Here is a 16945-nt window from a genome sequence, read left to right as displayed (position 1 = left end):
CATGAATAGATCACTCCTACAGTCCCCGTGTAAGAAGCTGTACAAGTACACTATAATCCTGATTCCTGATTTTTTCAAAACCCCTGTTATCTGAATCCCTTCTGTCTCCATGCTCCGCATTAGGATAATGTGGAGGTTCAGATGATAGAGCAGAGACCCCCGGCCCTGGTGGAGGCCACCCTGTTGCTGAACGGCCTTTGCAGCAGCTCAGGAAGCCTTGGGCAGCCCTCCTGTCATGGGACTGAGTGAGTGGAGGCATGACAGCAGAGCTGCAAGGGCCCCTGCTCTGCTGCAGGGCTGGTGACACCTGATCCCTGCATGTGCAAGGGCCTGATGGGGCAGATCGACGCAATGGCCAGAAGTCTCCACTTTGCCCCATCAGGGCCGCAGCCATCCTCTCCTCCCCACCCCACCCCTTGCGCTTGCAGCAATCAAGAGGGTAGTCCTGGTGTCATGGGAGTGAGTGAGCCCGGCCGTGAGCTACAGAGGGCTCCCTGCCCTGCCACTCCTGCCCTCTCAATTATCCAAACTCCTGATTATCCAAACAAAATCTGTGTCCTCTGCGGTTTTCAGATAATCAGAAGCATACTTTAAACCGCGCCCCCCCCCCCCCCCAAAGAAATCTCAATTTAAACCAAATAATCCCTTAACTACCTTTCAATATAATGTGTCACAAAAAGAATGTATACGTGGAGAAACCCCCCAAAAAAGACAGCAAGATCTCTGGCTACAAAAATATCTCATTCTTGTTCCTTGGATGTTGAAGTTTCATTAATGTAAAAAACCTTCTCGTCTGATTGATGTGGAAAAACCTCACGTGCATAGGAACTAATCACTGTATCTTCAGAAAGAACAGGAGTACTTGTGGCACCTTAGAGACTAACAAATTTATTAGAGCATAAGCTTTCATGGGCTACAGCCCACTTCTTCGGATGCATATAGAGTGGAACATATATTGAGGAGATATATATATATACACACATACAGAGAGCATGAACAGGTGGGAGTTGTCTTACCAACTCTGAGAGGCCAATTAAGTAAGAGAAAAAAAACTTTTGAAGTGATAATCAAGCTAGCCCAGTACAGACAGTTTGATAAGAAGTGTGAGAATACTTACAAGGGGAGATAGATTCAATGTTTGTAATGGCTCAGCCATTCCCAGTCCTTATTCAATCCTGAGTTGATTGTATCTAGTTTGCATATCAATTCCAGCTCAGCAGTCTCTTGTTGGAGTCTGTTTTTGAAGTTTTTCTGTTGTAAGATAGCCACCCGCAGGTCTGTCATAGAATGACCAGACAGGTTAAAGTGTTCTCCCACTGGTTTTTGAGTATTATGATTCCTGATGTCAGATTTGTGTCCATTAATTCTTTTGCGTAGAGACTGTCCGGTTTGGCCAATGTACATGGCAGAGGGGCATTGCTGGCACATGATGGCATATATCACATTGGTAGATGTGCAGGTGAACGAGCCCCTCATGGTATGGCTGATGTGATTAGGTCCTATGATGATGTCACATCATGTGACATATCCTTCCTGTCACTTATCTGACCTGCTGGTGTTTCACACAGCCCTGATTATTTTTTCCTATTGAGATTAAGAAAGTTACCTATGTAACTCTTGCAGTCTCTTTGAGGAAGCGTACTGATAGTCCGTTCTGACTCCGGAATATGCTAATACATTGTATTATTGCCCACAGAGGAAAATTCATCCTGTTAATATGCAGAGCTAACTAGTTCAATTGCTTACTTAGTCCAACCTGTTCTGATTCTAGTGCACATTTTTATTTGGATGAATACTTTTCCTTAGTATTTCGACATCAGTAATGGACCAGTTCATGAACGACTACTTGGAAGAAGCTAACAGAGAAATCGAAAAGTATAACAGAGAGCTTGAAGAACAAGAATATCATGACCTCTTTGAGCAGAAGACATAAGCATGCATGTTTGTGGTATTAAATGCACATAAACGTGGATTTCTAAACTGTCATCTGACTATCAGTAACCGAAAAATGCTGACAGCCTTGCTGGTTAACAAGAAAATGAAAAGTAAAATGTTAGTTTTTAGCAGTTTTAAAATGAAACTTCATTCCTGTAAAGCTGGCATTTTAATCTGGTAACTACTTAGTTGTTTGTACAGTCTGGTTCACATCCACTTCATCTTAATTCCAGATCATAAATAGCATCACCTGGAATTTCTCTGTTTAGCAGTGGAAATACTACATGTTCAAAACAAAACTATGTCCTAATAGCCCAGTGTATGAGCAGTGAAATTGGTCTGTGGTACAGATAATCAAAAACCTGGAGCTCATTTCTTTCAATGTCCTATCAGACTTCCTGTACAGAATGCACACAGGTGTTCATAAATGAAAAAGTGGCCAACACTTGTTACGCCCTGAAGTATTTCAGTATGAGAGTTTGAGTGTTCCTAAAGCGAGAAATGGGGGAACACTTGAAAAGCTCTGATCACCTGATCTTGCTGCCGCTCTCAATGGCTCATTTTCTCCTGTGATACTATCGTTCTCATGCAGAATGCATTACAGGCAGAGTGGTGTAACCTATGACCTGACATTGCTTGAGAGTAAAAAGGTTATCTTGTACATTTTCCTGTAGCCCCAACATCTGAGCAAATCATCTGGGGATGAGCAAGGTATCTTTTGGCTGAAGAGATGAGTTATTCGTCTACTCAATATGTTTTCAAAGGTAAAAAAGAACAGTAGAGAAATGCAGAATAGTACTTGAAGTACTTTATCTGTCAAGCTTTTAGGAGAATCTATGTGCCATAGCCTTCCACATAATTGAAACACTGGGTTTGATTTTTTTTGGTTCCGATTTGTTTTTTCAAGCTGATATTCTAGTGAGAATGATGGCACCTTGTCCTCTAAATTAAACAAGAACTATTTTGAATATGACTACATAGAATGTTGGCCAAGACTCTGAGGTGGCTAACCTGCAGGCTACTGACCGACAGTATTGTAGAGCTTGTTACCTTGAAAAACAGATTACTGTAGCTCACTGTGTATTTGGAAATTAGTTTTGTGGAAACCAACCACGGCTGAACATTTTAACTTGCATACTCCTTTCCCTCAGGAACAGAGAAGGATCAGCTTCTAGTGCATCTGTGACCTTTCTGTTGATCAGATGTATTTGATTCAATAAGAATTTATTGAAGGAATAATTCCGTATAGTATGCTTATAATAATGAAGCATAACTGGTGTTCATAAGCTCTTCTGTTAAGAAAGGAAAACTAGATTGAACTCCTACAGTCAAGTGCAAGTCCACATAGAAATTTGATGCCTTAGTTAGGAAAGAAGTTCTTTAAATTTGGAATCTTAAATGGCTGAAATTTCAATTAGACCATAAAAATTGGAATACTTCAGATAAAATTTTAGTATACGTCACTACTAGCCTGTACTATGATCATTAGGGTATACGGATTCCGTAAGAAAGTACAGTTTTTGAATTCCAGGTGGTGCAGCTTAGGATTTAAATGTTTGTAAGGCGGCTGCTTCGTTTTTTCGTGCTAGATGTTAAAAGCTTTCAGAATTTAGGCATTATCTTGCACACCACAGGACTTGAATAGGATAGACGTGTTTTTCTTATAAAGCACAGTGAAAGCCAGCAGTTTAGTTCCAAGTTTTGTATGCTTTCTGGGGCAACCCATATTGCAGGTATAGAGCATCATAATAAGGCTCGAGAATTATCTATGCATGGCTACACTTTAGTCTTTTAATATACTTAGTGCCTGGTAGGTAAATGTAGCTAACAGTTGATTTCTGGGGTGTTGTCAGTGTTTAGAAACTAAGTAAAATTGGCTATGGAAACTGCGTCTTAAGACAGGGTTGTGAAAATATAAAATTCTGTAGGTAATATTGCAAAAGGGGCATTTAGACAATAGAATAATTCTTTGCCAATATAACTTAGCGTAAACACTGTGTGCTCCTTTTTAGCCTAAATTGTCTAATCTGCAAAAGCCATATCTCTAGAATAGCTGTATGACTATGTAACGTCAGACATAAAATACCAGGAGCTGAGACAAATGGCACTCGGTTGACACTTTGTCTCAACTTGGAAATCAGTAACGGAGTAGGTTTTAAGTGCAATTGATAGATGAAGATACTGTAGTTTATACTCTGCTGAACTCTCTTTAAGAACTCTAATTTGTGCAGGTCTTGAAAATAAACATTGCTGGGCTGCCTCATCTGTGTTTAAAACCGAGATGCCCTGTGACCAAAACAGGAAATACTAAACTTATTAAATTGGGTTTATTGCTGCACAAATCAAGCTGTTTTTAAAGCCTGAATCAGAAGAGTTCACCACAACAAAGGCATAGTATAGATATTATATGCTGTACTGCATGCTGAGTGGTAACAATAACTGTGTAATATGATGAAGACCTTTCACCATACTGGTACTATTTCAATTAATATATTTTGGTATTGAAATAATTTGATTACCTCAGCTTTTAATGTTTAACTGTGATTTTTAAAAAAAATTACCGAAATAGTGAAACTGTGACAATGATACCCTTTAAACATAGCAGTGCCTTGCATATGGCGCCATTGATGCACTAAGCGAATTATGGGAGTGGACGTCATGGGTTGTATTGCTCGCACCCTTTTTTTAAAGGAGAAACGGTTTTGGTGAAAGGACTTAAAATTAACCTAGTGAAGAATATTAGCACATATGGTTAAATCGTTTTTTAAAAAAACTCTTTGAGGACTAAAATGTATAAATACTTGATACTGCTGATGTTTTATAGCAGTTGCTGATTAATTTTACTTCCCACAGTCAGCAGCCCCCCCCCTTTTTTTAAGGGGGGGAAATCGTAATTTTTGTATTCCTGTCAGAGATGTATATACCATGCTGAACCCTAACTGCAGGGGAATCTGGTTTTTATTTTTTGAAGTTGAGATAAGAATTGGGTTAATCCTAAATATCTAGTTTTGGAAATTTTTAGCTACTGTAAAACAAAAAAAGCACCATCTCTCGATAAGCTGCAAATGTTCAAATAAGTAAAAAGTGCCATTATACTATCTTTTTACTGTATAATGAAAATGGAGAAGAGTAACTTTGTGTCCAGGCATTTCTGGTATTATGCTGAAGTGCTAAGAGTCCTCAAAGGGTTTATATGCTTTGCTGACCTTAACGTTAGCAGCTTGTGTTTTTTCTCACAGAGAATGAGTGTTGGTCAGAAGTTGCTGAAGTTATAGGGGGGTGAAAAATGTGACAAACTTAGCAAGGGAACACTTGCAACTTGAACTGAGCTGTGACCTAGGATTATTTCTTTGTAAAGCTGTGGAATTTGGTATTCCAGTTTTTACACATTTGTATTATTATTTAGCAAAAATGATTGCAGGGAGGATTTAAGTTGCAATTAAAAGTTCCCTAATAAGTTTTATATTGAGATTTTTCTGAATTTGCACAGATATAAGCTCTGGAATACCTTGTTTGGTATTCTTAAAAGGGAAAATTGTAACTAGTATAGTAAATCGTAAACTGTGAGTTGTTAGAACAACGTTGTTAATCTAATTTTAGATTGTTAAAAATGTACCTCAAAAGGCTAGTGAGAAATTGCTTCATTTTTACACAATTGTCAAATACTAATATAACAAATCTCACTTTACAATGTGCCAAAATTCACTTTTATACTAGTTTTCAATGCTTTAATATTTGCAACTTGTTAATTTAAAACTTGTATTTACAAACACTACTGTAACTTCAGTTAAACTGAATTGTGTGATTGAAGCTTTTTTGCTTATTGTATTTATTACACAACTTGATTCCGTAAATATATAAAATTACCTTTCCATTTATTTTTGTATTGTTTTACATGTTTATACCTGCAGTTCGTGTGATTTTTTTTTTTTACAACTGTAATTCTAATGTCATGCTAAGAACCAATAAAGTATATCCATTTGTTGTCTTTCATTTGATTCTTTGACAAATTGAACAAGTTCATGGTTATTTAAGTTGTATTTTTTGAGGCTCTCAGCAGTCACTTTTTAAACTGAGGCTACATATAATTATGCATTAGACAGTTAACTAAAACAGGAAACAAAATGCCACACGATCACTTGTAACTAAGCTCCCCGTGTACACTTAAAATCTTCATAATGAGTGATCTCTGTTAAGCAAAACAATAATGTAAAGCCGCTGGTTTAATTTCAGACCATATAGTAAGCCTCTTAACTAGTTGGGTAAAGCTCATGCAAGTGATTTTTTTTTTTTTATTGTGCCTACTCAAGGCTTGCTTTTAACCAGTTGCACACTTGTAAAAATAATTATGGCCGTTTATTCTTTGAAAGCAAGAAATTTATTGCAAGTCTCAACAGCAAAATTGATTTTACTGTTTTTTGAAGCAAATTCACTTAACGTTCATCTCAGAATGTTAATAGCGGACTTAGTTGTAGTGAAAGTGTTTACATGTTTATGCACACGCCGGATAAGGGCTAAATCCCGTTCCTTTTATTCATGTAAGTAAGAGGAAGGACCACTCTTTGAGCAACTGATTTTATGTAAAAGGCTTGTCAGAACGTGTTTTTGACAATTTTGATCTATAATGTCGGTGATTGTTTATTCTTTAGTATTTTTTTCTATTTGTATCTATTTAAATTTTCACAGTTGCAGGAAACTGGGGAGGGCTCACACAATTATTTTATGACCGTAGATACTGAGATTCAATAACTCCAACTCTTCAAACACAAATTGTCAACATCACATGTCAAAATTACATTACAAAGTAAGTATCCTTAAATCAAACTCTAATGTCTCAAGCAGCATTTTTCTTTTGCCTTTCTTTGATTATCAATGGAAATATTTTTTCATCTGTGTGTAATGAAATCGACATTTATCGACATCTACTGATTAAAAATCTAATCTTTCCAAGCCTATGGAAAGGAAATGTCAAATTCAATTTCCTTTAAGTTCAAAAATGTTCTATATATTCAGCAATATTGTTATTCCATATGCTCAGTATCTTTTCCAGCAACTTTATTTCATATTTGATATTAACTTTATGCAGTATTTTTTTAATTGCGTTAATTTAATGCTTATGATTCATCATGCTTTAGGAATTATTTTGGGGAAGTTCTGGTCTGTTATGCAGAAGGTTTGACTAATGATCGTAGTGGTCCCTTCTAGCCTGGGAATCTACGAGGTATTGATAGCACGAGCTATAGGGTGTGCTTTTGAACAGTTAGTTGTGCTTCCCATCTGGACCTGTAGTATGCTCATCCTGCTCTTCTTTATATGGGCTCCTCAGATGACCAACAGAGCTAAGGAAAAAGCCGTTTTCATTGTTAACCTGAGAGGGACAGACTACATTTTGCATCCAGTCCTCCAGAACTGAAAAACCACTCTGCTTCTCCCTCTTAAGAGAAAGAAAAGCTGCCCTCCCTTCCTCCCCCCCCCCGCCTGTATTTAAAAGTGTTATGCCTTTTCTTTCCCCGCTTTTTATACATCATGCTGAACTACTACATAGACAGATTTCAGAGTAGCAGCCGTGTTAGTCTGTATCCGCAAAAAGAACAGGAGTACTTGTGGCACCTTAGAGACTAATAAATTTATTAGAGCATAAGCTTTCGTGGACTACAGCCCACTTCTTCGGATGCATCCGAAGAAGTGGGCTGTAGTCCACGAAAGCTTATGCTCTAATAAATTTGTTAGTCTCCAGGGTGCCACAAGTACTCCTGTTCTTCTTTTTACATAGACAGAGAGGCTGAGCCTAATATCTGAACACCCCTATCCCATTTGGGGAAAATTGTGAGCCATATGTGAAAAAGCCTTTACCAAAGAAGTGTGTTTTGGGTACACCTTTTTGTAAACAATAAAAAAAAAAACACATGCACGTCCAACAGCATTAGACTGAAAACAGCCAGCTTCCTCACCTCAGCTCTGGATACATAGTCTCTGCCCTGTCTATCGCTAGGGTTACAGCCATGCTACACACACACACACACACACACACACACACACACACACACACACACACACACACACACACACACACACACACACACACACACACACACACACACACACACACACACACACACTCTCTCTGCAGAGAACAACTGGATGAGAGAGCAAACTATAAAGGAACAAAACAAAAAACCACCCAAGCACTGTACAAACACTAGAGAAGAGACGCATCTCAAACCAATTAGACTGGGAAAAGCCAGTGTTTTTAAATAAAAACCAGCTGTTCATTCTTTAAAAATAATTATCCCATTAGCCATTGACCGGCTGGATGACAGTATTGCTTCCTTACCAAATGATATTCTTCATTTGTCATTTTCTTAACCTAATTTTTTTTTTTAATTTTTTACTAAAATCTTTCATGTTCACCTCTTTAAAATGAACACTGATCCCTGGTGGATGTACAGCATGTTACATTCTTCTTTGAGTGATTACTCGTGTATTCCACAGTAGGTGTGCGTGCTCGCTGTGTGCACCGGTGTCAGAAGTTTTTCCCCTATCAGTACCTGTAGGGGAGCTCTCCCCATCCTCAGTTCCTTCTTGCTGCCAGTGAAGGTGCGTCAGACCTGCTCTGCTCCAGTTTTGCTGCAGCTGTTCCCCAGAACTCTTATCCGTTCAGTGTATGGTGCCTGTAGTTAGTAGTTTGATAAGTTTAGTTTAGTTTTTAGTTAGTGCCCCCAGGTCGGGGCATGCCCCGTGCCTCGGGTTTTAAGTCGTGTGACACTTGTAGGTGACCGATGCCAGTGAGTGATCCACACATGGACTGTTTACGTTGTTTGGGTGAAACCCATCTCAGCGATTGCTGCAAGATTTGCAAGTCATTCAAGCCTCGCATTTTGCGATCGTCTCCCAGACCAGGGAAAACGCCGGGTTCGGCAGGGCTGTGCTCTGTCCCGAGAGTTTAACTCCTTTCCACCTCCAACAGATATGGCTTGGAATCACCTATTGTGGAATACACATGAGCAATCACTCGAAGAAGAGAAGACAGTTACCTTTTCTGTACCTGGTGTTCTTCAAGATGTTGCTCATGTCTATTCCACATCCCGCCCTCGTTCCCATCTGTCGGAGTTGTCTGGCAAGAAGGAACTGAGGGTTGGGGGAGTGCACAGCGCCCCTTTTACTGTGCCATGGAAGCGCCACTCCAGGGGTCACTGGGGTGCTCCCCTATGGGTACTGCTAGGGGAAAAACTTTTGACACTGGTGCACGTGGCGAGCACGCACACCTACTGTGGAATAGACACAAGCAACAGATCTCGAACACCAGTTACGGAAAAGGTAACTGTCTTTTATCCATTCAAATCAACTCGCTGATAGTAATTTATGCAAGCAAGAAAGTCCCTGCCCCAGACATCTATAACAAAACAATAAATGAATGAAATAGGAGGAGGTAGGCAGGGGTTGGGAAAGACCAAAATACCAGTAAAAGGAACATCTAGACAGTAGTCTTAGCTCACCACCTGCTATCAAGTGAAATTTCAGTTGATTTTTAAAGCAAGATGGATTGTTTCCCCCTTGACCAATCTGCCTTGAGGTGATGTAGCAATCTGCCCGTCCTCATCCCTTAATTTCAAGTCAAAGGTAAGTTTCTGGTGCCCAATGTCAAATGCTTCCTCAATACCACTCAAAATATAGCATTAAAATTGATGATAATCAGGAATTTTCCCCAGCTAAACAGGTCACCTTTGAAAGCACAGTAGTAATTTCTCTTTTTAAGTGTACCCTTTCTGAGCCCATTTTACAGTGCTGCTGGGTATGTGCAGTTGGCCTTGCTGTGCTGTACTAAAATCAAGAAGGGGGTGGGGGGGGAGTTTTCATCAGCTTTTTTGTATAATGGGCAATTTTTGCCCCTTAGTTTCTACCAGCCAGATCAAGAGTTTAGCCAGAATCCACCGAACAGCCTGACCATTACCTTTTAAATATTAGACCTCAGCATCCAGAAATTGTGCTGTTATTTTCAGAAATGCCATAAAGAACTTAGTCCCTGATCTGACAAACGCTTAGGTACGTGTTTAAAGTTGGGACCTTTGTGCTAGATCTAGTATAAGTTAAGTCAATAGGAGGTTTTCCACCAGGGACCAGGCCTTTAGATAGAAAATGCTGGTAAGTTAACGCTCAGTGTGATTTTTATCTTGCCATGTAGTCACTTCTTAATTGGATTTGAATAGCCAGCTTAAGCCATTCATAAAGGAGGATAAATTAAAGGTCATTTCATTCATTAAGTTTGTTTAGGCCTTGCAGAGTCCTCTTTTGAATGTCTACTTAGACAGTGTTTTGATGCTGTCTGTGCGCTTTCATCAATTACATTTTAGCCCTCCATTAGCAGACTTTATTGTCCCACTTGCCTCCTTTCTGCTCCACTTAGTTTTTGCTGCTTGGATTTACCCAACATTTCTATTTAGCTTGTATGCTTTAATCATATGGAGATATACCTATCTCCTAGAACTGGAAGGGACCTTGAAAGGTCATGGAGTCCAGTCCCCTGCCTTCACAGCAGGACCAAGTACCGTCCCTGACAGATTTTTGCCCTAGATCCCTAAATGGCCCCCTCAAGGATTGAGCTCATAACCCTGGGTTTAGAAGGCCAATGCTCAAACCACTGAGCTAAACTGAGGTCAAACTGTAGATGGCTGTAGATGAAATGTGAAATTGTTTTAACCTGATTGTAAGGAAAATCCTATGCAAGGAGAAATGCTTTATTGAGAAACTACAGAAAATTGTTTTAATCCAGAATGTGCTAGTGCATGATTTACAAGATGCTTTTGGGATTGTGCTGGATTTCTGGATCCCTGGCATCAAGGGGTTAACAGTTCAAAAACCCTTGTTCAAGCTTAATCTTTAAAGGCTTGGAAGCCTGAATGTATAAAAGGATGTAAACTCTGGCAACTGTCAAGCCATCTGGAAGATTTCTAGAAAGGCTGCAACCCAACGTTTGTGTCACGTTTTCCTTTCAAAGGGAATGCATTTTCCTTTTAAATATTTTGATTTTAGGTGCTCCCAGGAAAAGAGACCTGTCTGCTACCCGAGTAATAACCAAAGGCCTGGTGAATAATCCAGTATGCTGGAGTACTTTTTTCTGCCCACAATAAATTGATAATCTTAAACTCCAGTTTCTCTGGCTGTTTCTGTAAATGTCAAGCTAGTCCCCTGCCTCAGTTTTTATGTGGCTTTTTTTTTTCTTGGTAGCAGGTAACTGGATATTATTTCTTGTTTTAAGTTGATGTATACTGATATTTTGACCAATCAGGGTTTAGAAATTAATACTCTAAAATGTTATCCTTCCCACTCTTTAAAAAAAAAAATCTCTATAAAAAATGTTGCCGTTTTGTGTATATGCCTTGGTAGCTGTCCAGTTTTGGTCCAACAACTTCTGCTTCCTTTCCACTTGAGCCATATATGCAGGTTTCTCTCCACTGAGTAGTCTAAAGAGGGTGGAGATCTGTTGTATTGAACTATTTTCCATTGAAAAAATAATCATAGCTCCAAGGGAAACCATTTATCTATGTACCCCAGATGAGCTTGGGGGTTTACCTGTAACTTTTTGGAGACACTACATTGAATAAAAAAAAGGGGTTGGGGGGGGGCATTTACACTGGCTCAACCAAAGGGGATAGGGTTCCGTAGCATATGAAATATTTGTCACCGTAAACGCTGGACTCTGCTAGACAATTAAGCCTAAATCTGCCATCGCAGCAGAGCTTTTTGGAAGCGTTCTACTGAAGCTTATATCTTAAAGGAGGCCTGAAATGTGGTGGTCACAAAGGGCAGAGGATATGTGGGGGACCACTAAGGTTTCCATGAGGTCTCATGTTGGAGTCAAACTTGGAAACCCCCATTAACGTGGCCCTGGCATATTTTCAGGCTTTGTGAAAAGTTTTTGCCCTACAGCCTCCATGGTTTGTAGTTCTCAGGAGCAGAGCTGGTGACTTCACGGAGAGCTGCCTGTTGTTGGTTCTGGTTTAGTGTTGTATGAATAGGCAAATAAGTGATCATTGTCTTTATTTAAAATAATATTTAATAAAACCTCAGGAAACTTCATATAGAAAATTCTTGGGGGGGAGGATATATAGAGCCCTTTTCAAACAGTCCTGACACTGTCATTAAAAGAAACCACTCAAAACCACAGCAACTCAGGAAATGTGCAACCTTCAGCTTAATTCTGTCCCTGCGTCCTCACCCGCTCTTGATGCTTTCTCAGGCCTCCTTAGCCTTTCCATCATGGGCCATGTTCCATAGCTCTCCCCACCTTCTTTGGCTAAGGTTTTTGGGAGCCGCACTCCAGGATACCTCAAAGAGGCCTGGTTGCCAGGTTGGGTGCTTAGCATGTTCTGAAAATCAGGCCCTTTGGCCACCATGATGCTCCTCAAAAAAACAGAGGCACCCAGAATGGCTAAACACTCTTGAAAATCAGGGCCTACGTACACAGGTGGACAACCCATGACAACTATTCCTCCTGCTCCAGGCCATGTCTGGGTGACAGGCTACGATGATATTCCATCTTACCCTTCACGTGTGGTCTCGTGACAACACCGTGCCTCATCCCACTCCTACTGTGGGCTGGAGAGCCCAACTTTCTATGCCTATCCCCTTGGTCCAAATGGAAACTTTGTTTACACTCCTGATAAGGTTCAAAGATCCCACCCGTCCCCTACTGTCCAGAGAGCCATCTTCACCCCCTTCCAATCTGCATATACTGGCTGTGGTCTCCATTCACCTGGCAGCTTTATTTCTTCCTCTCTGCCCCTGAACAGGAGAGGGACCCAACCTGCGTGTAGTGCAGTTTGACAGCTTCCTGGTGTCTGAGTGTATTGGTGCATCTCGTGCACCTTTTGTTGCTCCATCTGGGTCCTATGCACTACACTAGCAGCAGCCAGCGGCTGTCGGCCATCTGCTCTGGTGAGGTGAGGTCCCTTTCTGGCATAGGGGAGACATCTGCTGCATCTTAGGAGGGTCCCTATGCAGGGAATCCCTCCTTTCTCCTTCATAGCAGACAGGCCAGAAAAATGGATGCAGGTTATGCCATGCATCTAAATGTGAACTGTTAGCATTCAGCTGAGCATGAGTTCCCAGTGTGATGCTGTTGCCTAAAGGGCTGGGCATGGACTTGGCTGTATTAACAGGGTGGTACTGAGCAGGTGGAGGGAGGTGGTATTACCTCTGTATACAGCCTTGGTGAGACCTGCACTGGAATAATACCATGTCTAGTGATGTTGTCCATGCTCAAAAAAGGAGGATGAGTAATTGGAGAGGATGCAGGGAGGAGCTACAGAATGATTTGTGATGAGGAAAATATCCCTTACAGTGAGAGTCAAAGGATAGGTCTACACTGTAGCTTGGAAGCACTAGCTCTGATCATGCTAGCATGCTAAAAATAGCAGTAGAGATGGGAGTAGCGTGGGTGGCAGCTCAGGGTAGCCAGTGAGTACGTACTGGGAGGGTCTGAGCGGATTTGCACTCAGGCGGCTCGCCTGAGCCACTCCCCATGCTTCGCTTGGCCATACTGATATTTTCATACACTAGCTCAGAGTTAGCATGTCTGTCTACTCCTGCTGGGAAGCACATTCCCAGGTGCAGTGTGGACGTATCCTTAGAAAGCTGGAGCTATCTAGCTTACTGAAGAGAAGGTTAGAAAGTGGCTTGATCATGCTGGGATAGCTCAGTGGTTTGAGCATTGGCCTGCTAAACCCAGGGTTGTGAGTTCAATCCTTGAGGGGGCCATTTAGGGAACTGGGGTGTGTATATAAAAAAATAAACTGTCTGGGGATTGGTCCTGCTTTGAGCAGGGGGTTGGACTAGATGATCTCCTGAGGTCCCTTCCAACACGGATATTCTATGATTCTATGCCCTGTAATTATTTACCTAAGGAGAAGATACCTGATAGTAATGGGCTCTTTGTGTGCTTCAGTAAAGGCAAAGCATCCAAAAGGCAGCCGTTGAAGTCTGCAAGGTGCAGATTGGAGAGAGCAGTTAGCCATTGGTATAGACTACTGAGGGAGCTGCCTGACCTGCCATGACTTGGCATCTTTAAATTAAGACTGGATTTCTCTCTACAAGATAACGCTCTAGTTTGACAACTAGCGCTTGAGCTAGATAGAGGAATTGGTGGGTGAATTCTATGGCCTGTTATGTAGGAAGTCAGACTGGTCTCTTCTGGCCTTGCAATCTATGAATATACTCAACAGGGCAGAGGTTTTAGTCGTTCATGTGGTGAATGGCGAGAGCTTCCATATTGCAGATGGTGGGTGGGGATGGTTAGTATTCGAACCTTAACAGTGAATGTCATTTAGAATCTTCTTAATAAACTTGAACGTACCCTTTGAAATTAAATTTCTAGTAACGTACTTACCTTGATACCTCCCGATCTTCTAGGGAGTCTGGTCATATTTGCAGAGGTTCCCAACACTGCTTAGCCATCAGTAAAACATTACGCCTGCCAAAGAACCTCGATTTGGAATTTCGTGGCCTGCACGTCTACATACGAACAGTGCTCTTTATTAGCTGCTTGAATTACTAGTGGAATTGAAATGACACATTCACAACAGGAACTGTATGAAAATGGAACGCTTGTTTAAATGAATCGCCCTGTGCTCCCATTGTGCGCATTCTGAGAGGTGCTCATGAGATAGCCCTATTGAATTGCTTAAAATAAACCTTCATACTAGTTGGCTGCCTAGGTAGGAAAGAAAACTCCCAACAGCAAGGCCCAGGAGATTTCAATACCATTATTTCTCTGGTACAGACAAACAGGCCTGGACTGTTCGTCTGAGTTACCCATTCATGACTAGGAAATCATTAGGCACACAATGTATTATATAGATCTCTGCGAAAGCCCCCAGCTCAAGTAAAACAGGAAATTTATAATGGTTAAAATTGAGCCTTCGGTTAACCCCTCCACAAATCTTCCATTTTTCTGTGTTATCAAAGTTAGCTCAATATTTGTTTTATATACATCCTGTTCCGGACTTTGACTCCTTCCACGGAGTGCACCTTCCTGCCTTCTATTATCTGATTTATTACAGAATCATTTTGCTTTGTAAGATTTCACTCCACCCGCTTTAACTCTTTATCTTGTCAACTTGAAAGCTGGGCCTTTCAATGGAGTGGGAGTCAATGTGTCACTTTCCCCCCCTCCTGCCTTGTTGGCTTCTAAATAATCAGTCATTTGGGAGCTTATCTGCCTGCCCTGCTTCCCTATCTCTGCGGAGCCTGGCACCGACCCTACATGATGTGGATCAAGTCATAGCAGGTTTGGTTTTCTTTTAATGCAAGAGATTGACCAATAAAAGGATGTTTGAAAAGCAAAGGCAGATGCACTGTGATTAGTGTCTGCTGTGCCTTGTGAAGGCGTCACTTGCTTCACTGCACATAACACAGCCTTGCAGAATTGTCACCCAAATGCGTCAGCCCAGCCCCACTCAGCAGAATGATGGGGTGGGGGGAAGCTAATGACTTGCTCATCCAGAAAAACGAAACAAAACTTGCCCCAGGCAAGTAGAATTTTGCAAAAGATGACCCAATCCTTAATGTTTTCCATGTTCGTTGCACTGTGGTGTTCTTCATGCATGTGTATTGTGCCTAGGAGTAGCCCCCTTATAGATTCATAGATTATAGGACTGGAAGGGACCTCGAGAGGTCATCGAATCCAGTCCCCTGCCCGCATGGCAGGACCAAATACTGTCTAGACCATCCCTGATAGACATTTATCTAACCTACTCTTAAATATCTCCAGAGACGGAGATTCCACAACCTCCCTAGGCAATTTGTTCCAGTGTTTAACCACCCTGACAGTTAGGAACTTTTTCCTAATGTCCAACCTAGACCTCCCTTGCTGCAGTTTAAACCCATTGTTTCTGGTTCTATCCTTAGAGGCTAAGGTGAACAAGTTCTCTCCCTCCTCCTTATGACACCCTTTTAGATACCTGTAAACTGCTATCATGTCCCCTCTCAGTCTTCTCTTTTCCAAACTAAACAAACCCAATTCTTTCAGCCTTCCTTCATAGGTCATGTTCTCAAGATCTTTAATCATTCTTGTTGCTCTTCTTTGGACCCTTTCCAATTTCTCCACATCTTTTTTAAAATGCGGCGCCCAGAACTGGACACAATACTCCAGCTGAGGCCTAACCAGAGCAGAGTAGAGCGGAAGAATGACTTCTCGTGTCTTGCTCACAACACACCTGTTAATACATCCTAGAATCATGTTTGCTTTTTTTGCAACAGCATCACACTGTTGACTCATATTTAGCTTGTGGTCCACTATAACCCCTAGATCCCTTTCTGCCGTACTCCTACCTAAAGGGAAGTGTGGAGTGCTGCTGAACAGAGAGGTAGTGTTATACACCCACTAATTGCGCAGGAAAAGGAAAAGGGTCCCTTCATGGACCAGGAACCCACTGTGCTAGGTATGGCACAAACACGGAACAAAAAGATGGTCTCTGCGCCAAAGAGCTTGCCGTCTAAATAAAGGTATGAACGATTTGTTTAGCCTTTCATTGGATAGTCCTTTCTGTGCACGTTACACAGTTCTAGTCCACGCAGTCTGGTGAGACAGCCTTCAAACGGTCCTGTCTACCCCAGCACTGCCATCGTTACAGCTTCCCTTAGAATGGCCCTGTGAGGTCCTTCTATATTGTTCCCGTTTTACAGGGGGGGAAACTGAGTCAGAGGTGAAGTGGTGTACCCAAGGCCCCCAGGGAGTCAGTGGCAGAGTTCGGGTTGGAATGAAGGACAGGCGCAATTAGTGGGTGTATAACACTACCTCTCTGTTCAGCAGCACTCCACACTTCCCTTTACATGGGTATAAATAACTGCACAAAGGTGCAGCGCAATGGAAAATCAGACCTGTGTACAAACCCACCTTTCTGGGGATAGATTCGCTGTGATCTAGGATTGAACTGGGAGCTGGTTCCCTCACCCAGCCTATACAGGCAAAGGCAAGCAGCTCTGGAAATCAATTTCTCCACCCAGACCCCCT

The 16945-nt window shown here is 41.5% G+C and overlaps 1 protein-coding gene across 3 annotated transcripts in view; it reads left to right on the top strand.

Moving 5' to 3' along the window:
* DNAAF9 (dynein axonemal assembly factor 9) overlaps positions 1-5923 on the top strand; it is a 132609-nt gene extending 126686 nt beyond the window's left edge. For all 3 annotated transcript variants that reach the window (XM_065597288.1, XM_042855612.2, XM_042855613.2), the window contains one exon: positions 1821-5923. In XM_065597288.1, the coding sequence (XP_065453360.1) occupies positions 1821-1933 (113 nt within the window). In that variant the 3' untranslated portion in view covers positions 1934-5923. The remainder of the gene's footprint in view (positions 1-1820) is intronic.
* Positions 5924-16945: the final 11022 nt, after the last annotated feature.

This window comes from Chrysemys picta, chromosome 5 (assembly GCF_011386835.1).
Source record: "Chrysemys picta bellii isolate R12L10 chromosome 5, ASM1138683v2, whole genome shotgun sequence".
Lineage (NCBI taxonomy): Eukaryota > Metazoa > Chordata > Testudines > Emydidae > Chrysemys > Chrysemys picta.
Note: the sequence above shows the minus strand (reverse complement) of the source record. Positions and strands in the feature narration are given on the sequence as shown.